A 25,582-nucleotide genomic window follows, 5' to 3' on the forward strand; every position below is an offset into this window, starting at 1 on the left:
TCTCACTTATTTTTTGTCAGGCACAAAGTCACAGAACACAGGCACAGCCCTGGAAGTGGCAAGCAAGACACAGAAAGACCAAAAGATGCATTGCACTGCATGCCACAAGTGGCGAGACCACAAGTCTGTCTGATTGCTGTTCCCGCAATTCACCCTCGTGGTGTTTTTTCTCTCTCTCTCTCTCTCTCTTTTCGTGACCAGAAGGATAGTTCTGCTTAATTTTCTCATCGATGTTGTAAACTTTGATTTACGCGCTTTGACCTGGCTTTGACACGAGGGGCAGGCGGGGCCTTGAGTAATTTACGGGGCCCTACGTAACTTGCGTAGTGTGCGTAAAGGACTGGTCGGCTCTGCGTGGAAGGCTCAACACAAGTAAAGAAAAAAAACAAAAAAACAAACCCTTACCACAGGTTATACAATATTAACAGATTATACAATTTTATTGCACTTAGATTTTTCATTTTAGAGAGGGCATCTGAGAAGTATTTTAGTTTGTTTCTGAATATAATAAACAAAAGAGGGGATTTAAAAAATCTACATTTATGTATAACGTATTTTGCCAATAATATAATGTTATTAATCAAATCAAATAACCTACAACAATCATTGGTTATCCCATACATTATAATTTGTGAGGTGAAGGTGAAACCGTCATCCACCACATCTTTTTCTATCAGCCAGACCTGTAATGTTCTCCAAAGGGATTTATAGAAGTTACATGAAAAAAAAAAGTTCTGTATCTTCAGAGAGTCATTTACATAGATGACAAGGCACATTTTAAAAATTAAATTTTAAATTCAGAAATTTTAGGGGGGGGGGTGGGGGGGGTGGGGGGGGGGATCTTAAATAAGCTGTTCTAAATTATTTTACAGTATCTTTATAAAATGTATGGTCTAATTTATTTCTTAAAATTTGACATGATTAGCAAGATTGGATGAAATTTGATTTTTTTTTTTTTTTTTAATTTGTCAATCAAAATTTGAAAGTAAACTAGTTTGCACTAACAATTCAATATCATCAACATATAGCAACGGAAGGACGGTCGTAATTTTTGAGTATGATAAGGAACCCTTTTTTATACCAGAGGATATTGCATTCTTCTTTGATCCTTAGCTGTCATCTGGGGGAGAACGACCTCACAACCAGTATGCTACTGTGGGTGCCACAGGATTTCGAACTCGTGCGATCACTTTCTCCATGCTTTTCAGTCTGTGGCGACTACTCTTGCCTGCTGTGGGTCAAGCCGCTGGTTCTTCAGGTCTTCTTTGATTTGCTTGATCCATGTTTTCTTGGGTGCAGTGCGCTGGATTCTCCACTGGGTTGGTCGTTTCCTCCAGAGGAGTTGGTCTGGTATTCGATTTGCATCCATTCTGCACACGTGTCCAAACCATCTCAGCCGTCGTTGTTGTATCTGCTCTTCGATGGCTGGTTGTTGTTGGCATCTGGCTCGGATTGCGTCGTTGGTGATGCGGTCGCGAATCGAAATTCCCAGGATCTGGCGTAGGCATTGGATTTGGAAAACTTTAAGTTTGGTCAAATCCATCTTGAGCAAGGTCCATGTTTCAGATCCATAGAGAAGAATTGGTAGGATCAGCATTCGAAAGAGGCGGATCTTGATCTTTGAGGAGATGTTGTTTCTCTTCCACAGACACCATTTGAGGGAAGCGAACGCAGCCGCTGCCTGGCCAAGTCTGGCGTAGGTCTCCATAGAAGACAAGGTCAAGGTGGACGATTGCTTGGGAACCATCCGTTGTGAGTACTTTGGTCTTTCGCCGTTGATCTGAAGGCCATACGACTGAGCGATGTGGGCGATGTTGTAGAGGACATCCGTGGCCTCAGCATCGTTGTTCGCGAGGACTGAGTTATCATCAGCAAACATGAGGTCTGTTAAGAAGTGATCTTCATCAAATTGAATGCCCCTTTGCCCTCAAAGACTTTCCTCATGTAATCCACCACAATGTTGAAAAGTAGTGGAGAGGCCACATCTCCCTGGCAGACTCCTGTTTGGATGGAAAACTCATCCGAGAGCTCGTTTCGGATTCGCACCTGGCTGTTGGAATCTTTGTAGGCCTCTTTTAGGAGTGCGATGACTTTTTGTGGGACGTGTTCGGTCTCCAATGCTTTTCATAGGACGGGCCAGTGCACACAATCAAATGAGGATTTGAAGTCGATGAATATGATGACAGTGCGTTGTCCACATCTGGTCCGTTCTTCCATAAGCTGACGGAGGGCAAAAATTTGGTCGCAGCATCCACGTCCAGGGCGAAAACCCGCCTGTTCTTCCGTCTTTTCACGGTGCTTTTGTAGCCTCGATTGGATGATCTTCATGAAAACCTTCCTGATGATGGATAGGAGGCTTATACCACGGTAGTTTTTGCATTCCTGGTTGTAGCCTTTCTTATGGATGGGTATGATGACATCTTTCCTCCAGGAACGTGGTATTTGTACCGTGTGCCATATTGTTTGGATGAGGAGATGCAGGCGATTGAGTAGGATATCACCACCGGCTTTGATCGCTTCGGCTGTGACCTGATCCATTCCTGCTGACTTGCCATTTTTGAGTGGCCGGATGGCTGCTTTTAGTTCTTGAGTTGTGGGCACAGTGTCGGTCATGGGAGTTTCAGGAAGATCGATGAGTGGCGGCTCCGCTGGTGCCCCTTGGGGGGCGTCGTGATTGAGCAGGTCCTCAAAGAACTCTTTCCAGCGTTGAAGGCGTTCTGTTGGTGACTTCACAAACGTTGAAGGCGTTCTGTTGGTGACTTCACAAACGTTCCATCTGCTTTCTTGACGTTGTCGTTGGTCGTTTTGGTCTTTCCACTCAGTCGTCTTAGAGTGCGATAGAGGACGTGATATTCGTGCTTGGATGCTGCTTCTTCGAGATCTGCTGCCACTTTGTTCCAATGCTCCTCTCACTCGGCCTTTATCTTCAAGCGGACTTCCCGATTGAGCTGGCGGTATCGTTCGTAGTTGACCAGCTTTGTCTGTTTTCGTCTGGCTACAAGATCAAGGCATTCGTCAGATATCCATGGCTGTGTTCAGCGGCGGATGGGTGAGCACAGGGGTTTGGCACATTCCATGATCGTACTTGAGATCCTTTTTTCGTCTTCGTCCACCTTTTCTGATGTGCCCAGTGTTGCAAACCAGTTGGATAAGGCGATTTGGAATTCCTGTCTGCGCGGAGGGTCAGCCAGTTGTCTCCAATCCAGCCTGGCTTGTTGGGTCGAGGTCCGCTTGGCACACTGGAGTTTGAGTTGGATCTTGGCTCGGATCAAGTGGTGGTCAGAACCACAGTTGGGGCCCCTCATGGCCCGAACATCCCTCAGCCTTAAGCAGAACCTATTGTTGATCAGAATGTAGTCCAATATGGCAGAGTCTTTGCCAGATGGATTTTGCCAGGTAAGTTGATGCTTGCGCGGATGCTGGAAGCAGCTATTACCAACGAGCAAGTTGTTGGTGGCGGCAAAGGACAAAAGCCGCAATCCGTTGTCATTGATCTCTCCATGGCCAAATTTTCCCATTGTTGTTTCCCAACCAGTTCTGTCCGTGCCGATATGAGCGTTGAAGTCGCCTGCCAGGATGATCAAGTTGGTCTGTGGTATGAAATTCAAGGTGTGTTGGAGTGTGTTATAGAAGTCGTTTGCTGGATCAGGATTGGTTTCGGTTTGCAGCATAGACCGACGGCAACAATATGACTCTTGATGGTACCCTGCACCGTGAGGACTGCAAGATGGTCTGATATAGGCTGGAATGTGGTGATACTGCTGGCAGCTCACGTGTCAACCATAAACCCGACGCCTGCTTCTCGTTTGTCACTGCCGGAATAATACTGCGTCATCGTTCCATCGATGCCTGGCGGTTGAACAGTCATCGTTCCAGATCCAGTGAGCCATAGTTCAGATAATGCCATGATCGATATTTTGAAGGGTTCCAGAGCATCGATTAGGTCCTCTGGAAACTCAGCCTTCTCTAATCTGTCCATGGCTTCCGCAACGTCTTGTTCCTTCATACACAGTACTTAAATACATTGAGTATATAATCATATATGTATATACTTACAGAAATGATATTTGAACAACATTGGGAGCTGTTCTCAATCTGACATGCGCCACACTATGCGTCGATTGCAAGTGACGTCACAGGCAGCGGAGAGCAGGTGTCGATTGCAAGTGACGTCATCCTAGCAACGTCCGCTCGTATCCTAGCAACTCTCCTAACAAAACCCAGTGGGGCCAAAGAACTACATTAGGAACTTTGACATGCCAACACATACTACGTCATTCAATCTGAAACGTTTAGGTATAATGTAAATAAAATATATATCGTTTATAAAACGTAAAACATGATCTAAATATTTCGTTCAACAAACATTTCTAAAAAAAAAAAATATATATATATATATATATACAGACCCTTTCCAAAAAATTTGAATATCATGAAAAAGTTTATTTATTTCCATAATTCCATTCAAAACGTTAAACTTCCATAGATTATAGATTCAGGGCCCACAACTTAAACGATTTCAAGTATTTAGTTGTTTATTTGTACATAATTTGGGCTTCCAGCTCATAAAACCCACGGAAACAGAATTTCAAAAAATTAGAATATTACATGAAATCACACAGTGATACCATGGTCATTGAACCAGGTTTTGGTTCTTTTGGCAGTGTGGGCAGGTGCAAATCCTGCTGGAAAATGAAGTCAAGCTTTATGGAGATGCTGACTTCATTTTCCAGCAGGATTTGTACCTGCCCACACTGCCAAAATAACCAAAACCTGGTTCAATGACCATGGTATCATTGTGTAATTACTGTGTGATTTCATGTAATATTCTAATTTTTTGAAATCCTGTTTTCGTGGGCTTTATGAGCTGGAAGCCCAAATTATGTACAAATAAACAACTAAATACTTGAAATCGTTTAAGTTGTGGGCCCTGAATCTATAATCTATGGAAGTGTAACGTTTTGAATGGAATTATGGAAATAAACTTTTCCATGATATTGTAATTTTTTGGAAAGGGTCTGTGTATGTATATGTATATATATATATATATATATATATATATGAGATTGTGAACATGCCTGGTGACAAAATCTAAGTAAATAAATAAATAAATAAAATGTATTAATAGAGACAGAGAAGTTAAGTATTTGGTGAAGGGGAAAACAGAAAGAGGCTTACTTTATTTACATTGCTTTTTTTAAAAACGGTCCATAGTCAAGACTGTTCCAGCGGAGTGAGCAGTCAGTGTGGAGGTTGACTTTGAATACACTGAAGATCTTGCAAGAAACGATATGAAAGTATCCAGACAAATGCTTAAATCTTACATTTTAGTACACAGTCAGGTCAAACAAACGAGAATGCTGGAACACAACAAATCTTCAGCAATCCAATGTCAAGGAACATTTAGTTCAAAAGGGAGAGATCCCCAAAACATGGCTCACTGATCATGCCTGCAGTTTACATGGATCAATATTACATACACTGTGGAGTCAATAGTATCAAGTCCACAAATAACCAGATCAATTAACTTCTGACATCACTCCCTCCGGAGGCTCTTTAATTCAGAAGTAGCCAAGCATAGTTTCTCCTTGGGTTTAACCTATAAGAGTGCAGATCCTAGTGTATTTCAAGATCATCCATCCGTCCGAAGCTCACATCCAGCAAATTTACAATAAATATACATATCAAAAAAGTGTGTATTTCAGTTAAAAAAAATTAAACAGTCATAAACTATCAACACAAAGAAACACTTTACATTCCAGTAAAATGTACAATGCAGCAAGGGGTTGAATGGCAACATTGACAGATGAACCTTACAGAGAGCGGCATAGCCAACAGGTGCTCCAATGAACTCACTCTCCCTGAACCTCTGTATGCAGTAGTCCAACAATCTAAATGCGTGCCGGAATCGTCGGACGAGAACTAGCGTTATTCTTACGATGAGATTTGGCATGAGGCACTGCATTCACATAAATTTGCTGAGGTCTTTAAAATGGTTTGCAATGGTGCATAAATATAATCTGTGTGAATTCTGGCTTTGTACACATTTAAACAATCTATACGTCACTAGCAGTAATGAAATTCCTGTGCTAACCCGTGTTTTTTTTCTGACATGCTTTGGATTTGGACGATGTGAATCAGTAAAATGCTTGGGAGAGGGGCTGTCTAAGGGGCTGATGGGAAATGAGATTAGAGCATTACCTACTCCTATGCAGTGTCAGGGAGAAACAGCAGATTTGCATTTCATTGATTTGCATCAATTTGTAGTTTCAGCTTTTGAGAACTAAAAAAAATTCAAAACTGATTTTCAAAATAATAAATGTGAATATGACAATGCAGCTGGGTACATTCAATACAGTGGATTTAAAAAAAAAAAAAAAAAACCTATAAAACTAGAGCTGTATTACAAGGGCCAAAAAGGGCACTGATCAGAAAGAGAAGTGTGCAATGCAATGTTTTTCCTGGGACAGAATGGGCACGCCCCAGCCGTTGTTGTCTTTGTGCGTAAGCAGTAAAACAAGTCAATGGCACAGACGCAGGTCCAACTGTGGGGCCTGAAGGCCCGTTACACCAGAAGGCAGGGATGGAGGGGAGCAGTCCGGTTCAGGGGAATTCAGGGGTTGTGGAACTACTGCATACATGCTGGTTTCTGCCAAGTTAACCAAACTGGAAGAAGAAATTTCCTGGTCCAGATGCTACAAGACAGAAAAAAAAAAAAAAAAAGAATTAAGTGAATAAAAAGAAAAGAATCATAAGTGAAGTAAACATTATGAATTCAGATGCTGAGAGTATTCTTTACTGTTGTCTTAATTTAAGACGTGTACAAATAAAAATTCAGGGTCAGTAGGATTTTTAAAAAAATGAAGAAATTATTACTTTTATTTTGAAATGCTGCATTAAATCATCAAGTGACAGGACGCACATCTGTATCTGGCCGATACTGCGCTCGTGTACTCGTAATCCACGCAGCGTATGTTTACGTCCAGACAAAGAAAAACTGACAACTGGGCAAACGGACAGCATATTTGTAGTTATCAGAGAAGGATATTTATAAATAAATGCATTTAATAGAATAAAACTAATTAAACATTCACGTCTATATAGCTGCTGTGAACGAGCTCATAAGTCCAACGTGGAGTGGATTGAGAGCACAGCATCCCTTTTCACAGGAAAATGACATGTGATTACTGTGCCACTGCACTGGACTAGGGGTTAACGACTTCAGATTTTTGACGTCCTCAGGGACTAGTCGACAGCTTTAATCAGGGTTCACCAATCTCGGTCCTCCAGGACCGAGATTGGTGAACCCTGGCTTTAATGAACAAATAAGCCTGAACTCGAACGCAGGTTTCCTTGTGCACAACAATGGCATATGACACAGCACTCAGTTCAGTTCTTTTGTCGTTGGGTCGTTATATTTCCTCACAGATTTCTACTCGTAATCTAAATCTAAATCCGATTTTGCATTAGAGAGAGAGAGAGCGATTGCGTGTGAATTGCACCTGGCAGTGTCTCTCTACAATTAGTGAAGCTGTGGGTTTAAGTTACTAAGAAATATATGCTTGAACTTTTCAGTTTCCAAGCTATTTTAATGATAAATCACAGAACAGTGTTAAATACATTTATGAATGTTTGTGTGTGCACAATATGCACCTGATGTGCGAGCTACTGTCTGTATGTGTGTGCGCTTTACAATGCAGCAGCACATTACTTTAGAATGCGATTAACTTACGCATACAAAAAGCTGTTTAAAATGTTGCAGTCTAAACTTTAGACTGCAGAGTTCACACGCATAGGTTTAATACCTATGATCACGCGCGTGAACTCGGCAATCGACTACTTTGGACTTCAACCGAAAAACAGGATGTAAACAAAGGTATTTGCGCTGGCTTAAATAACATCATTTTTATACATATCTTTCACATCTACTGCAGTCAGACTCACTCGTGTTCACTCAGAAGGAATCACTCACATTTTCTGTGCACTTGTAATGACACATCAAGGATGTTAAGAGGCTAAAAGCAGGTTTAGTACTTGCCCCATTGAAGTCAACAGGGTGCAAATTTTAAAAATAGAATAACTCGGTGTAGGCAACACCGATTTTTGTCGTTGTTCTCTGTATTGACAGCACTCCAAATGTACAAAAAAATGAGCTCAATGTTAAAATTGACCGGAGTTCTCCTTTAAAGTGTCATGGCAGAGCATTAAAGTCGACTAGTCTGTGCAACCCCTACACTGGACGGGGCTTGAAAATATGGACGATAATAAGAAATGTTTCATGAGCACCAAATCAACATGATTTCTAAATGATCATGTAACACTGACAACTGGAGTAATGATGCTGGAGTGATGCTAGCTTTGCCATCACAGGGATAAGTTACATTTTAAAATATATTAAAATACAAAACAATAATATCGGGAAATATTTTTACAGTATAAAAAACATTTTTTGTTGTATTTTTGATTAAATAAATGCTTTCTTGGTGAGCATAAGAGATGTCTTTCAAACACATTTTAAAACCGTACTGACCCCAAACTTTTGAAACTTTTGTATTTCAATGGTTTGTTCAGTCTGAGCATCTGAATAATGGATGATTATGAAGTAGTAAAAAAAAAGCACCGCCTTACATGAATTACCTTCGAAACTAAACCCCCCAGGGCCGCCAAAGAACGCTTTGAAGATGTTGTTGGCATCAAAGTCTGAAAGAGAGAGAGAGAAAAAAAAAAAGAGACACGTAAAATCATTAGTCATCACATGCCAACATAGATGCAATTAGTGAAACTCATTAAAAAAAAAAAATTGTGTTGACAGAAAGGGAAAAAAAACAAGAGCTTGAATGTGTGCTGGAGACAGACCCATGTTCATGTCATCATCCTCCAGGTCGTGGCCGCTGTCATAGCGGGACTTCTTCTTGGGGTCAGAGAGCACAGTGAAGGCCTCGCCCACCTCCTTAAACTTTTTCTCTTCCTCTTTCTGCACCTCAGCACTCGCTCCACTGTGTCGATCTTTGAAAAATACAACAGAGACCGCGTCAGAGAATCAGACAGAAAAGCAAACAACTTGAGGACTTTTACATGCTGCCTATTGAACAGATTTATGGGAAATGTCATTGAATTTGCAGATAGAGACTGTATATGAGGAAAACGCTTTGATCCTTTGAATGAAATATGTACCTGGGTGGTGCATCAGCGCTCGTTTGCGGTAGGCCTTCTTGATTTCATCTTCAGTGGCGTTTTTATCCACCCCCAGAACCTTGTAATAATCTTTTCTTTTGCTTTTCTTCAGCTCTAATTGAGCGTTCTTCAACAAGTTCTTGTGTTCTGAAACACACCACAGATGAAATGAGATTTGACATTAAGGGACATGAAAAACATGTTGATGTCCAATCAAGATGGACACACACCTTTAGTCTTCTCTGTTTGATAAACCTTCTCATAATCTCTGACAGCCTCTTCATACTGCTCTGTGTCCATGTAACTATAATACAAAATGCAGATTAACATAACCGATAAATAACCGTTTAAAGTGCATAGAAAGAACTACAAACGTACCACTGGGCTCTTCTCAAATAAGCCTTAATATAGGTCTCATCCAGCTTAATAGCCTTTGTGCAGTCCTCAATGGCCTGCTCCAGTTTGTTTAACTGAAGACACCAAGAAGAGAGAGAAACATGCGGTAGCACCAAACAATGACAAAAATGAGACTGACACACTTGACCCAGTTTCAGAACAGGAAAAAGGTCGTGTTTGGCCTTGTGGGGCACTCCAACACTGATAATACATTCAAACAAAATGTACAGAAGTACAACTCCAAAACAAGGAGTAAATCAAATGCTGACCTTGGATCCAACAGTGGCTCGGTTGCAGTATAGCTTGGCGTTGGTTTTGATGTTGTTCGGGTCGATGGTCAGGGCCTCAGAATATAGGTCATATGCTTCCTCATAGCTGCCATCTTTAAACGCTTTGTTGCCTTCCTCTTTCTTTGCCTTTAGGGCTTTAGCATTCTAGAACAGAGAAACACAGACACGGCACATTTAATTGAAATACTTGGATGCAATCAGTTTCATACTCCCAAGTAATGCTGCGCTTACTCTGCAGGCCAGACGGGCCTTCTCGTGGTCTGGTGCCATGCGCAGTGCTTGAACGAAAAACTGCACAGCTTTATCAATGCAGTCTTCATAGTACAGACATAATCCTCGCACGTAGAGGGCGTCACCGTTCGTGGAATCCATCCGCAATATGTCGCTGAAGGTACAAAACAGCAAGTTTTATATTATATTTATATTAAAAAAAAAATTTGGTTACTAACTGATATGTATTTTTCAATGGACGGTGAAAACAATGTGGGGGGCAACAGCTGATAACAATAGCTATAATAAATAGAAACTGAGCTAAGCTGAAGATTGCAGATCAAGCAATTTGGCCAGCGTTTTAGCATAGTAATAAAACATTATAGACCAACATTTTCCTCACGTACACTGCTAATTTACTGCTCAAGAAACTCAATTCTGAAAGAGTTCAAAAGAAAAGAACTTGAAATTGAAATCTTGTAACATTAAAGGGTAAGTTCACCCAAAAATGAACCCATAATTTACTCACTCTTAAGTCATCCTAGGCATATGACTTTTTTCTTTCAGCCAAACACAATTGGAGCTATATTAAAAAATATAAAATCACTAGCGTCCGTACGTCAAGTTCCGGCGGAGGAGTGAACTCTCATCCGACACATAACGTATTGATGAATGAGGAAGCACAGAGGAAAGAGCAAAACAAAACATTGGTCACAAATTAGAAGTCTAAAACGAGAATTTTTAAAGAGAAATGTCGGAGGATTTCAATATAAGAGGCGGAGCTTGAGTTTGTTGCCCAGCCCCATTTGTTTGAACCGAGAGAGGAGTCAATCCTCACCAAAAGATTATGCTACTCCTTCATCCTACATCATGAGTCGGGGCAAAGATCACTTTTCCGTCCGAAATCGACTCGTGGACGGTCGTTACCGGAAGCTAGTGATTTGTTTATAAAGTCATAAATATGGATATTTTTCTTGTAAAAACGCATCGCTTCGCTTCAGAAGGCCTTTATTAACCCCATGGATTACATTTATGATAGATGTATGTGCTTTTTTGTGCTTCAAAACCCAAGATACCATTCACATTATAAAGCTTGGAAGAGCCAGGATATTTTTTAATACAACTCTGATTGTGTTTGGCTGAAAGAAGAAAGTCATATACACCAAGGATGGCTTGAGGTTGACTTTTTAGCTGAACTAACCCTTTAATAATGTCTTCACTGTCAGTTTATCAATTTAATACAAGTACTCATTTCTTTAAAAAAAATAACTACAATTTATATCTCATACATGGACATTTTGCTTAGTATACCTACTCTAGAATTTACAGACAGATTTTTTTCTTTGAAAAAAAGTCAGAACCAAAGGCTGTTTTACAGAAATAACTATAGGGCCCGGTTTCACAGACAGGGCTTAGACTAAGCCAGGATTAGACCATAGATCAATTAGGACATTTAAGTAATTTTTATAAACATGCTTAGAAAAAAACATTACCGATGTGCATCTTAAAACTAAAAAGGCACTGATATATTTTTAAGTTTATTTCAGTGGAAACAGCTCAGACTTACATTTTAGTCTAGGACTAGTCTTAAGCCCTGTCTGTGAAACCAGGGGTAAATGTTTTAAACAATGACAAAATCTCACAGCACTGTTAGAAAAACTAATAAATATTTCAGAAAAGAACTTTCCTTGTGAGCTCTTATAAAAACAAAAAAATAAATCATACTTTCTCTTTTAATGGGCTTTTAAGAGAAATGTGATGCATGTAATTTGCTATCATTGAACCAGTTTATGTAAACATTAAAGCTAATGTTCTCTAGATATCAGTATTGGCATTTGAACAACCCCATATTTGTTGTCCACTACTAAACAAATTCCATAATACTGTAGTGCTATTACCTGGCAACAGATTGTGCCTCTGGGTAGCGGCCCAGGAGAGCCAGACACTCTGCTTTCAGCACCTTGAACCGATGACATGCAGATGCAGACTCTAACGCCCGATCCATACAGAACACCACCTACAGAGAGACAGACAGTCACGTATTTTAGGGATGCACCGATATGAAACTTTTGACCGATACCAATAATTCTTTATATTTGAAACCTGATAACCGATATTTTGGCCAATAAATCTGAATCTATATCATTTTTAGGAGCTTAATTACAGAAACAAAATGGTCTCACCATTAAAAGCCATGTCCCAAGCACTTCAACACTGGTTCAAACTAGGCTACTGTATATGTTTGATTTGTGTAAGTTTTAAAATTAATTTTACACTCCAATGGCCAATTTTCATATATTATATATTATATTATATATATATATATATATATATATATATATATATATATATATATATATATATATATATATATATATATATATATATATATATATATATAAAAAAATCTATTGCCTTACAAATAAATAAAATAATGCAAACAAGTCATTGGACAACATTACTTGTGAATAAATAATCAAAATGCATGTGCCATATATAAATCAAATGGATTAGCCTCCGCACGGACAATAATTAAATTATTTTTATCAAACCATATTGTTAAAGAAAATGATACAAGAAAAATTTAAGTAAATCCAAATGAAAACAAATATAGTGAATATCTATGCAAGCCATGCTGTACATTTAAGCCTGTTGCGGTGAAGGAATTTCCCTTGCAGTAATTTTGAGTGGCTCAATAGCGCGATATGCAGTATTATTATACAATGATCACTCAAATGTGGCGATCAAACACTTCTGTGACAAAGATATGTAAAGATATGCAGGGTGAATGATAGAATGAGAATGATACATTTGAGCTGTAACCAAACTAGTTTGCATTGAATGTTCTATTCTATATTATATTCTAAATACTGTTGCATAATCTTCACTAATGACTTTGTCTTAATTTAGTCATGTTATATAAAAAATATCTTTGATCAATAAATATATCAAAAGTGTCACTGGCCAAACCCTATCTTTTATTATTAGTCTTAATTCCTCTAGTAAAAAGATCTTCCTCCACTGGTAGAGACTAAAGTAAAAGTAAATATAGCTGCAAAGCAGCCATTATCAGGGCCAAGCGCAAAAAAGATAAGACATGCCAGCATGGCTGGGAGTGTCAGACCAACTGCAGCAAGGAGCAATTAAAGACATTTAAAGATGAATTCAAGCAAAATGGCTGAAAATCATATACATTAACTAAAAATACGATTTAATGGATTATCACTTTCGACCAATAGGTGGCATAGTTACAAAATTGATGTGATGTGGTCAGAATGAGTTGACAATGACAAACCTTAAGACCAGTGGAATTACAATAGGCAGATTTATTCAAAACTTATTAGCATTTTTGGAAATTGTTATAACTTTTTTTACCACAGGGTGACGCTGCCCTGAAACTTTGAGTACCTTCAAGGCATGGTGCCGATGACTCATACCGAGTTTCGTAACGATACGCTGATGCGTTCATAAAGTATGGCATTTTATATCACAATACTGTATTGAAGTCAATGGGAATTTCATGTTTTGTTCCATTATAGCGCCACCAAGAGGCTCAGTCCCACCATTTTTTTTATGTGTCCTCAGAGTAAGCCCATACATCTGTGTGTCAATTTTGGTGAAAATATCTCAATTTGCTTCGGAGTTATAGACATTTATATGAAAAAAACACATAAAAAATGACTGACACCTGACTTTGACTGGATTTTACTACCCCTTACAATCAATATTTTGATATTTGGGCATTAAAATATAGCCAACGACCTATGTTTCCAAACTTCTGACAGTGGTTTCGTCTTGATTGGTCTAACGGTTTTGAAGATATTGGCAAAAGTTTTTTTAAGTGCTAAATCACAACGCTACACAAACCGTAAGGCGAAACCTAACATGTTTGGTATCGTTGGACTCGGCAAGGATTTAGGAACCTAAGGAGATGAAATTATTTTCACTCCCATGAAAATACGTCAACCACACCCAGAGTTATAAGCATTTGAAAATGTAATTTTATCACTAGGTGGCGCTGGTTCGAAACTTCTAAAGGCTCATTCAGGGCATCATATTGATGACCCATACAGAGTTTAGTAATGATACGTTCAAAAAAAATACTGCATTTCGGTACAAAATTCAAAATGGCTGACGCCTAAAATGGTCGATATGGACAAATTGTATATCAGTCGACTCGGCATGACGCCCTGAATCTAACGATGATTGGACAAACTGTTCAGAAGTTAAGTAAAAATAGCCATTTTTCGTATCTCCAGACCAGTAGGTGGCGCTGTGCCGAAACGCAGCATGTAGCCTCAGGTCATGCTTGTGATGACATACCAAGTTTGGTCTGAATACGATAAAGCGTTGCGGAGACACAGCCTTGCATCTGTTTTCGCAAGCGCGACGTAAAATTAGTTTGCGCGGTATTCGAGAACGGTTTGACGAATCAACAATAACGAATTCCATATCTTTTTGTCGGCATGGTCTGGTTCGATTTTCGTGAAAATTGGAGCAACGGCCTAAGAGGAGTTTGAAAAAGATCGAAAAAGTTCGGATAATTCAAAATGGCGGACAAATTTTCATGACGGAAAATGCAATTGAATCAGCTTGAGCTAAGGAATCACAGGAAATTTATTTTATTTTTCTAGCCCTTATGATTCAAAAGTTATTAGCATAAACAAAAGTGAAACTTTGGACAGTTGGTGGTACTAGAGAAGGAGGAGGAGGAGGAGGAGGAGGAGAAGGAGAAGGAGAAGGAGAAGGAGAAGGAGAAGGAGAAGGAGAAGGAGAAGGAGAAGGAGAAGGAGAAGGAGAAGGAGAAGGAGGAGAAGGAGAAGGAGAAGGAGAAGGAGGAGAAGGAGGAGGAGGAGGAGGAGGAGGAGAAGAAGAAGGAGGAGGAGAAGGAGAAGGAGGAGAAGGAGGAGGAGAAGGAGGAGGAGAAGGAGGAGGAGAAGGAGGAGGAGAAGGAGAAGGAGGAGGAGGAGGAGGAGAAGGAGAAGAGGAGAATAATAGGTGCCTCTGCATCTTCGGTGCTTGGCCCCTAATACCATAATGAAAGCATGTTTAATTACATATGTACAATACTTTTATACCATTTTAAATTAGTCAGCAAAATGTACTAAACGTGAAACTAGGCTACCCTTTAAGCAAAATGGCCCTATATTAAGTGTTATAATTATAGAAATAATTGGAATATTGCTTGATGTTGTAACGTAGCGTTATAGGCAGAATGCGCTGTCACTGTCTACACCGGACGGTGTTAATGTCTACATGGACGAAAGTTAATGTGTACGCATCTTACACTGTGTCTGAAGATACCACCTTTTACTGAAGTGAAAGGGTTGGCTGGTGTCACTACAGTGACATGGGTCGCCATTAGCAAACAATGGAGCGCGCTCTGCTGGGCAAACTACGTAGTTACACAATTTACAAGGATTTTATCCACGTTATATGTTCTATAAAAAAAATGTTTTCATATCGGTGGCATATCTGCGTCATATACGGCGATACCGATGTATCTGCGACAGGCTCATATCGGCCGATAAAATCGGCAGACCGATAAATTGGTCGGGCTCTAGTCAGCGCGCACAAAAACGAGGACATTTTCAGTAACCAATGTAACCGAAACTAAGCGAAACTCTGCGCATTGAAAGGCTGTCACTCAGCGCGCAGCATTGTTACGGCAACGGACTGTCTTTGAGTGAGTCATTAAACCGTTCATTCAACGAACACGTTCAAAAATGCTGATTCATTAAAAAATAAAATAATTAACACCTTGTTTCATTACATCTAACTCTGAGCTCCACTTTTCAAGGCTCAGCTGACCAGCGATGCGTCACATGGGTAATGCTGGAGCTGATGCTTCACTTAATAGAGACCAATGGCATTGATTCAATGTGTGACTCGCTTTTTTCCTCACGCTGTGGAATGCTGACCAGCTCTGATGCCATTCATGGTAAAAATACCCTTAAACATTAAGGATGATACAACAAATATTTCCTTTCCTTGGACACGGCAACCTTTTCACGAATATATATGACTTGACCTTAAAGACAGACGCAGGTAATCGCACGCGCTCAGTCGATCTCTCTCATTCACTGTCTGTTTAGGCTTAAGTGCAAATCCACGACTCAAATCCCTCTGTACAAATCACCATGATAAACAGCCTTGTTATCATTATTAACTTATTTAACATTCAATACACATGCACAAAGTTCAAAACAAGAAGGCTATAGCCTTATGAAAAAAGAAAACGCGAATATCGCGGTTGCTTGCATTGGCCTGTCAGTAGCACGGTACTACAATATTGCGGCTATCGCGACAGCGTACATAAGCAAAAAAGGGTTAAAATACAAAAATTACATTCTAAACATGAAAACAACTGATTGCTTACTATTTTAAAGCAGAAATCAAAGCGACTAAATTAAAAATTATATATTTTTTTTAATCTGTACGGTATATGAAGAACACGCATTCACTCGTCTGAACTTATTAATTATATTACATCAATGGGCTATTCCAATAATAGTGACTATTATTAGTGCTCTCATAAACATGATTACTTTTTGAATTTTAAACCTACACTTAATTTCTAACAAAAAGATATTTTAGCAAAAGGTGTACTTTAGTCAGAATTATTGCGCTCTTATTCTACTGAGTTCCATCTGTTTGGCGGGACTTTCTAACATTTACAGATGAGGACCATGAAACATTTTCTCTGCTATTTTCCATGTTTTGTCCTTAGAAATGGGTTATTCGCTACTGTAAAGTGACGTGACTGGCTGATGGTTCCTGAGCACAGCGTGTTATTAATCAAATTGTTGTTGCAGCCCTATTCACAACATTATTTTACAGTAGTGTTGTCATTATAATTGCCTGTAGCCTATATGACAGACTGACGTTGCACTTAACTGCATTTTCCTTTTCGAAGTGATTTCAATCATATTTCAAGCAATTCAAAACCTTCATGATGCATCTGTTCTCAGTCTCAGCTGAAGGAAATAATCCATAATTCATCGGGCAAATGTTCTTATCGAGTCGATATAAAAAATAAAATAAAATAAACACATCGTGATACAATTATGGTGGCTGATATATCGTGCATCCCTAATGTATTTATCTGTAGATCAGACCGGCAGCAGCTAGAAGAGCAATCTCACCATCCTGAAGTCTCGTTTTTCAAAGCTGATCTCCGCCATGCGCTCATACTCCAGGATGGACTCTGCGTTCTTCAGCTGCAAGAGAAACAGGAGGTCAGAGGCCTTTTGAATGATACTTGCCAAATCATGGATGTCTGTGGGTGGTATTTATGGTCACTCTACCTCCTGCTGGGCCTGGCTATTGTCTAGTTCCAGCTCTAGAACCCTCTGTAAGCAGCGGCTGGCGGCCATAGCATTGCCAAGCAGCAGGTGGCACTTGCCCTCACGCATGTGGCCCTGTGGAACAGAACCATAATGATGAGTGATATAAAACAAATGTAGTCAGCATGCTTTTGAGTGCTTTTAATTGTGCATTTATGCTTTTTTAAGCATTTTATCAGTTCATGCATTCCAAACTTTTTTTTTGTCAGACGAACCCCTTTGACCAATAATATTAACTAGTGATACACCGATTTCAATTTTTACTGAACCAAAATTAAACTTAAAAAAAAAAAAACCTAAAATAAAGTTAAATAAATTAATTAAATTTGTTTAATGAATCAATTTTATTCAGCCAACACATAAGTTGTACAAACATTAAAAATGCACATAAAGCAGATTTTATATTTACTTCTTAAATTAAACAATTTTTTTATACTACAATCTGTTGTTGAAATATAATAATTTAAACGCTGTAATAAAACTGGCTGTAATAAAAACTGTTGAAAAGAAAAAAAAAGTATCTTCTGCTCACCAAGGCTGAATTTATTTGAATGACTTCTAAGGATCATGTGACCCTGAAAACTGAAATATTATTACAATTTAAATTTTCAGCTGCCATTATTTCACTGTATTTTTTTTTATTTTTGATCAAATAAATTCAGCCTTGGTGAAAATATGAGACTTTTCAAAAATATTACGGACCCCAAACATTTGAACTGTAGTGTATATTTAAATTAAATTAATTAAATGTCACCGTTTCAGTGAATGATTTCGGCCTTCCAAAACCATTTCAGACAATACTGAATAATTGCTGTTTAAAGGGACAGTTCACCCAAAAATGAAAATGCCGTCCTCATTTACTCACCCTCATGTTGTTACAAACCTGTATGATTTCCTTTCTTCTGCTGAACACAAAAGAATTTATTTTAAAGAAGGTTGATAATTAAACAGTTGCTGGTCCCCATTGACTTCCATAGTATTTTTTTTCCTACTATGGAAGTCAATGGGGTCCATCAGTCGTTTGGTTACCGACTTTCTTCAAAATATCTTCTTTTGTGTTCAGCAGAAGAAAGAAAGTCATACAGGTTTGTAACAACATGAGGGTGAGTAAATGAGGATGGCATTTTCATTTTTGGGTGAACCATCCCTTTAAGTGCACGACTAATATTTACTTGCCTAATATTTTGATTGCTGATCAGATTTTAAAATAACATTTAAACAATTTAACACCACATTTACAGCTCTCTGATGTCAGTTAACCGTCACATGACATGCAGCTAAACAAATATTTTGGAAAGCGTTTTATTTTTGCTTTTATTTAAAATTTATTTTAATGTTTTTACATTTTTATGATTTCATTAACTATTAGCGTTTCCTCAACTCACGTACCCACTGCAGTTCCCTCACAAACCCCAGTTTAGGGAAACCCTGAGCTAGACCATGGCTCCAACTGCAACTTTTTGAGATCCTAAATGCTCAGAACGTCAAAGGGGCTCCAACCCTTGACGTCTCACCTTCATGAAGGAGTCATCTAGTCGCACGGCCTGCTGGGAGTCCTCCAGTGCCTCTCTGTAGCGACTCAGCATCATCAACGTGGCTGCGCGGTTGCCGTAGTAACTGGCATTTTTCGGGCACAGGTCTGTTAAAAGGACACAAACCGAAGATGTAGACAGACACTTCAGTAAGAATAAAAGTGGTATAGGTTTTGGTATAGGTTGCATGACAAAATCCTTTCTGGTAATTAAGTTATAGGCCTAGCCTTCAAGGACAACGTGTGGTAAATCATGTGCCTATGAGTGAACATTGAGTCTAATCTGAGTGCAGCACATGAATCAGAAGCGTGTAGGAACAAACCAGCACCATAAAGGCAATGCACAAAATGCCTACAGAAAGCTAGGAAGACAGATAGCGAGGGCAGGACGAGAACAGCATAAACTGGATAGACAGCCTAGCACACTTTTAAGGGTTCTTACCGATGGCCTTGGTGTAGAAGTTGAACGCTTCAGGGTAGTCCTTCTTGACATAGTAAGCATTTCCCTGCTCTTTGAAGCCTTCAGCTTCCCTACAGATTCAACACAAACAAAAATATTACACCGGAACATTCAAATCTGTGCTAACGCAGAACCAGAGAAAGCAGTTATCATGTATAGGTGTTAAACAGCTTCACCAGTAGTCATTTCAAACACAGTATCTTTATTTCTGTGTTACAAATATTCATATTATAACAGAGGTACTGTGAAAAAAATTATAATTCAAATATAAACACTGATGTCTATTGGTAGCTATCAAAATAGAGCAAATCACCGTTTGAACGATTATATCAAATATATCGCTACACCAGTAGGTGGCGACAAGTGACTTAATGTACATGTCAGTGAATCATTCATACAAGACATTCATTCAAAAAGGCTTATTATCCAATAATGAAACAAGTCAAGTATTTATGAGTCATTGAATCATTAATTCAAACCAAGTTTAAAAAAATAATAATAGGCTAATTCAGATTATTTATGCCTAGACATTTTAAACAGACTGCAGAAATTAAAGGGTTAGTTCACCCAAAAATGAAAATTCTGTCAGTAATTACTCACCCTCATGTTGTTCCAACCATGTAAGTCTTTCGTTCATCTTCGGAACACAAATTAAGATATTTTTGATGAAATCTGACAGAATTCTGACTCTTCCATAGGCTTCCAGAGTGACCGAAACTCGTCGGCCCAGAATAGTTATTAAAAACATCGTTAAAATAGTCCAAGTGACTCCAGTGGCTCAATCTTAAGTATATCAAGCGACGAGAATACTTTTTGTGCGCAAAAACAAACAAAAATACCGACTTTATTCCACTATTCAATTCCTTCTCCCTGGGCCTCGTAGTGTTTTTGCGTAGCGCGTCTGTGTTGCACGTCATCACGCATCACACACATGACCTGCTTCGGCCAATTGTGAGCCTACGTGGTGACGTGCAACACAGACGCGCTACGCAAAAACACTACGAGGCCCAGAGAGAAGGAATTGAATAGTGGAATAAAGTCGGTATTTTTGTTTGTTTTTGCGCACAAAAAGTATTCTCGTCGCTTGATATACTTAAGATTGAGCCACTGGAGTCACTTGGACTATTTTAACGATGTTTTTAATAACTATTCTGGGTCGGCGAGTTTCGGTCACTCTGGAAGCCTATGGAAGAGTCAGAATTCTGTCAGATTTCATCAAAAATATCTTAATTTGTGTTCCGAAGATGAACGAAAGACTTACATGGTTGGAACAACATGAGGGTGAGTAATTACTGACAGAATTTTCATTTTTGGGTGAACTAACCCTTTAACAATTTGTCAGAACCTCTAGTAAAGTAAATTACGTTATTTTGTTTAGTTGTCTCTTCAGAATCTGTTTGAAAATAAATAAAAATAAAAATTGTGATTCTCAATTTATCCAGAATCTTGAAGCTCTAGAAGCTGTTAGAAAATACAAAAATGGTAAAATAGAAAACTTCAACCAGAGGGTCCTCTTTGTGCTGCGCGCAGGACATGCATATGACACAGGTCCTCACAAAAAACAGAGGATATAGATCAGAAAACGCTGCTGGCACATGCATATCACGTCACAAATCTAAGACCTCGGAAGATTTGCCTGCATTGTCAGGACGCAAGCATTAGAATACCTGTCTACACAGGAGTAACAAATACTATAACATTAACAGGGTGTGTGTCAGTCACTGTCTATTTAGTGAATACATTATGTTCTGAACTAAAGCTGTCTGGTAGAAGCGTACAAAGTCAGATTAGCCTGCTAAACATAGATCCTTCACTACCAACCAATGGTGTCTGTTTTAAATCAATCAAAAAGACACCACACAGATGTATAGTCAGGAGGGACAGAGTGGTTTCTGGGAAACAATGCAGGGCAGCAGCATACGTTAAAAAAGAAAACTGGAGAACAAGTGTCACATTACCAGCTTTTACTACCTATACTAAAGTATAACATGAGTGTGGGGCACAAGGACACCATATTTCTTAAAGGAAAAGTTACTGTTATTTTCACAATGAAACTTAAATCTATTGAAGAATCTTTGTGTTTTTTGGCTATACAACAATGACCATGTTAGTAAAGTTAAAAAAATAAAAACTCATGAATCTGAATCAGTTCTTTTCAATGACCTGGTTGATCCAGCTGATACGTTTCACAGAAGGATCGAGTAATTAAACGTTAAATGGTAATGTATAAACATGCATGGATGGATCATTCACAATAAGATCTATAACATCCATGCTGAAAATAGATTGGGTGAATTTTCATTTGATTCTTGAGCCTTTCTTGAATGCTAGCATTATTAATTTAGTTGTATACACATTGACAATGAAGCCATTCAATTCAAGAGCTTTCTTGTCAATCTGGAGTGATTTCTCTAGAATCTATAATTCTCTAGAAGTCAAACATGATGCCATTGGGGTTAAGATAATCTAGAGTCTAGATTATCTTAACCCCAATGGCATCATGTTTGACTTATTTACAAACCACTGACTAGGACCCGTTGTCACAATGGCTAAGGAAGTCAACATGCCATCTTCCTCAAAACTTGTTTACATATGACAGTTGAATATTGTTACGTCCTGTGGACGTATTGGTAAAATATGGGTGATTTGGGGAGAGTTATGCTACTTATTGAGAGTGCAGTGTGTTGTGTACTTGCTTTCTTCTCGCTCCCTTCTGCTAATCGGGTTCCAGCTGATGTTCATGAGCTGAGTGAATGTTGCAGAGATCTCAAGCCCTATAAGGCTGCGTTAACACTTATGGCATTAACATGCGACCTGTATCCGGATGTTGTCCACATACACATTGAAAAGACAAGAGTAAACACGCTTCTGATCAGAATGTTATCCGATCGGAGTGTCCAGGTTCGGAGGTAGTCGAGGACGCATTGTGATCGGATCTCAGTGTAATGTAAACGCAGTCCAGCCATCACGTCTGCATTCACAGGTGGACCTCACACAAACAGTCGAGTGCGAAGGACATCACAAATATACTGAAATGTTTGTCTTCACAGTTCACACCCGAAAGTTGCAGAACCATTCATTTTGTGTAAAGAACATTCTCGGACCCATACGTTTCTCTGTAGCGTTTCCATTACGGGCGGCATCTATCCACATTATTAGCCCTTGCAGCCTCTTCATCCTCCTCATTTTGTGAGATTTGTAAAATGTCCCCCGACTGAAAACTGTTTTTAAAAGAAAACCCACCACTTCAGGTCGACTTTGCACCGGAGCCATCCTTTTTTTTTTTTTCCTCGTGGGAACGTGAGATCTGATCTGTTATCCAGATACAGAAGCCACTTGATGTGGACAGGTGTAAACGCAGTGTCCTGATTGGCTTAAGATCCGATCTGCTTGCTTGGATCACGGTGATCGCATGTTAATGCCAAGTGTAAACGCAGCCTAATAGAGTGGAGAAACAATGCTAGAGTGCTGACGGCTTCATTCTTTTCCCTTGAACCAGAATTGTGACCTTAGTGAATTGTCTTTGGTGTAAATGTGTACAACTGAAGGCGGTCTTTGTCTCACAACTATGTGAATGAGTTGCGTAACCGTTAGCTGTGAGAGAGCTTGCGAACGCTGATTGTGTTCATTTCTTATGTTTCTAGAAATGTTTTGTTGTCACTCTTAATTTGTGTAAACACTTTTTTAATATCGAAGCCATAGGGAGAGTGTGCCATTTTCTTTGAACTTTGCTTATATTTATGTTAGACAGGGAGCGAGGTAAGACTTCATATGTTTTCTTTTGTATAGGTCATTTAATGCTACCCTTGTCAGTTACAATGTTTTGCTTATGTTGACCTGACCCTTTCCTGAAGATTTGCTTCCTTTCTTTTTGTTGCCGTTATCTTTGAATTGTTATCAAATAAATTATTGAATTAGAATTATTTGCTTAATCTGGTGTTTTGTTGCTTTTCTCGATTACACGGAAATTAAGTGGCTGTCAGTCTTTTTCATTATATTTGTCATTATTTCTTTTAATTTACAATAATTGTTACATCCTCTCCTTCCCCTAGACAAACAGGGAGGTTTATAACAATATTCTGGAATATTATATTATATTTTTTGTGTGAACTATCCCTTTAATTGCACACCAATGTTCAACCTCACACTCTTCTGACAGAGAGCAGCTGTAGAGATGTGTGTGGTCATGCAAATATAGTGTTTTATTCAGACCTACAGCATGATGACGTCACGTTCACACCCTCCAGTTAATCTGTAAGCCAAAACCAGGCTGGTGCTTTCACAGAGAGAATGGTGTAAAGATGTGAATCATTTGTAGAGCAGGTACGTGAGCTGACAACAATTTAGATCATTGCACAATTAATAAGTCTTGAAACGTAGAAGGTGTTTCCTATACATGCCTGTTCACTTTTTCAGTGGCCTTGGTTCCGGAAGTATTTTTTTCCCACAAGGATTTTAAAAAGGTATTTGTTAAAGAGTTAAGCCATGAACCAAACCACCAGGTGAATCGCATTACAAACTTTGAGGGAAAGAGCTGCAATCCCATACTCCAATTAAACACGATGAAGGATACAAAATAGGCATATAAATGCTTAAAAACCAGTTCATCTATGGATAAAGTGAATAGGATTTTTACTTCCAGAACCCAACTGATGCAGTTTGTACGTTCATGAAGCCCAAATGGCAAATATTTAGAGTATTGGTAACCGTAAATAATTCTACATAAAATAGCATAATAAATGATATCAATTTTCATGTCAAGTATATAAAGTTCATCAAGAACATCAACAGGTTTGTGCTACAACATTACAGTTTTGTGTGACTCGGTAATACTCCAACTACTGTTCGCATGAGGAAAGTTATGAACAAACACGAGGTTGGCTTTCTGGCGCGCGTACAGTTCTGGGTAAACCGATCGCTGACAGTCAACGTAACTTACAAGTGCACGTGATGCGTGCGTCCGTCCATAGACACTTCAGACACACCGAAAGTTCTAGAAGTGAACGACGACTCGCTCTAATAAACGAGTGCTCATTCACAATGCTTCGGTGTTCAAATTAGTGTCTAGACTCAAGGACTGTGACTGTCTAGACTAGAATGCCACCTAAATTGGGAATGATTAATATAATCGAAACGCCAAATATATTTAAAGGGACAGTACATCCCAAATTAACGAAAAAAATCAGACGTCAGGCAGAATGTTAAGGAGTGTCTTTCTTTTTTTAAATAAAACAGAACCGATGACTGAGGATGTCATTCTCCAGAACGTGTCCTAAATCAGTACTCCGAGTGCGTAAAAGTCAGAATGCTTACATTTAAGGATGAACTGTACCTTTAAGAGATACATTTTAAAATCTGCGAGTTTCTAACTTGGACAAAATGTTCACAAAAGCGTCAGCAGTAGTGGCCCACAAAGTTACGATACGAGACCCGATATGAGGTAGCCTACAGAACGTCATTTCCTCTATATGCATGAGCATTTTTTGTATTGTAGTCACCTAATTTACTCGGGATATCATTCAACAGCTATAAATGTTTCTAATATAAGATCGGTGAACAATTGCGTGATTCGGCTGTCATGTGTGCGGGTTTAAGAGCGTCCGCATTGTGTTCTTAGAGCATGATGATGTCACGTTGCCTTCAACCTAATTCTAACCCTAAAACTGTGTCACGGCGAACAGCACAGCTGTCGTAATAACACGATGCATGGCACCCTTGATCGTCGCTTTAAAAGGTCAAAGCTCATGCAAGATGTATAAGAATAACAGTAGGTTAATCGCAAGGCACCCCAACACTAAAAGCAGCTGCCTGGCACACTAGGCCATGGACACCCCTTGATTTTCAAGTTATGCGGCAATCACGATCTCAGGGTCCTTATACATCTCTATTCCCGATCGGAGCTTCCCTAAAATCCAGCTGCCGCACGGACGGATCGGCGGGGCTCTTATTAAAGTGCTCGATCTTTTCGGGTACCTCTCTAACTCCTCGTCGCTGGTCAAGTCCATCTCTGGATCCGCGGACGAGTCGAAGTCAACAGTCGCCATTTTGCTGTAGAGAGGCGGAGAATGAGAAGAGGCATGTGTGCCTTTCATACTGCCTTCAGCTCCGCCTTCCGCAGCCGTGCGCAATATGCCCATAGTAGGTCAACGGATACGAGATCCTGCCAAAAGATACT

General features: G+C 39.2%; 1 protein-coding gene across 2 annotated transcripts; it reads right to left on the reverse strand.

The window, feature by feature from the left end:
* Nucleotides 1–5,146: 5,146 nt before the first annotated feature.
* dnajc7 (DnaJ (Hsp40) homolog, subfamily C, member 7) lies at nt 5,147–25,582 on the reverse strand. Of its 2 annotated transcripts, none has more exons than XM_079876221.1 (14): nt 25,381–25,582; nt 19,390–19,478; nt 18,931–19,055; nt 17,378–17,491; nt 17,216–17,290; nt 11,969–12,087; nt 10,092–10,245; nt 9,840–10,004; nt 9,553–9,644; nt 9,405–9,478; nt 9,175–9,321; nt 8,857–9,006; nt 8,638–8,700; nt 5,147–6,695 (listed from the first exon to the last, which is right to left on the reverse strand). In XM_079876221.1, the coding sequence occupies exons 1-14, from the start codon at nt 25,542–25,544 to the stop codon at nt 6,658–6,660; spliced, it is 1,569 nt and encodes a 522-aa protein (XP_079732347.1). In that variant the 5' UTR covers nt 25,545–25,582; the 3' UTR covers nt 5,147–6,657. The 2 variants fall into 2 exon arrangements, with proteins under 2 accessions (XP_079732347.1, XP_079732346.1); XM_079876220.1 differs by having other exon boundaries at nt 8,629–8,700; nt 25,381–25,509.

The sequence above is a fragment of the Squalius cephalus genome (assembly GCF_949319135.1).
Source record: "Squalius cephalus genome assembly, chromosome: 1".
Lineage (NCBI taxonomy): Eukaryota > Metazoa > Chordata > Actinopteri > Cypriniformes > Leuciscidae > Squalius > Squalius cephalus.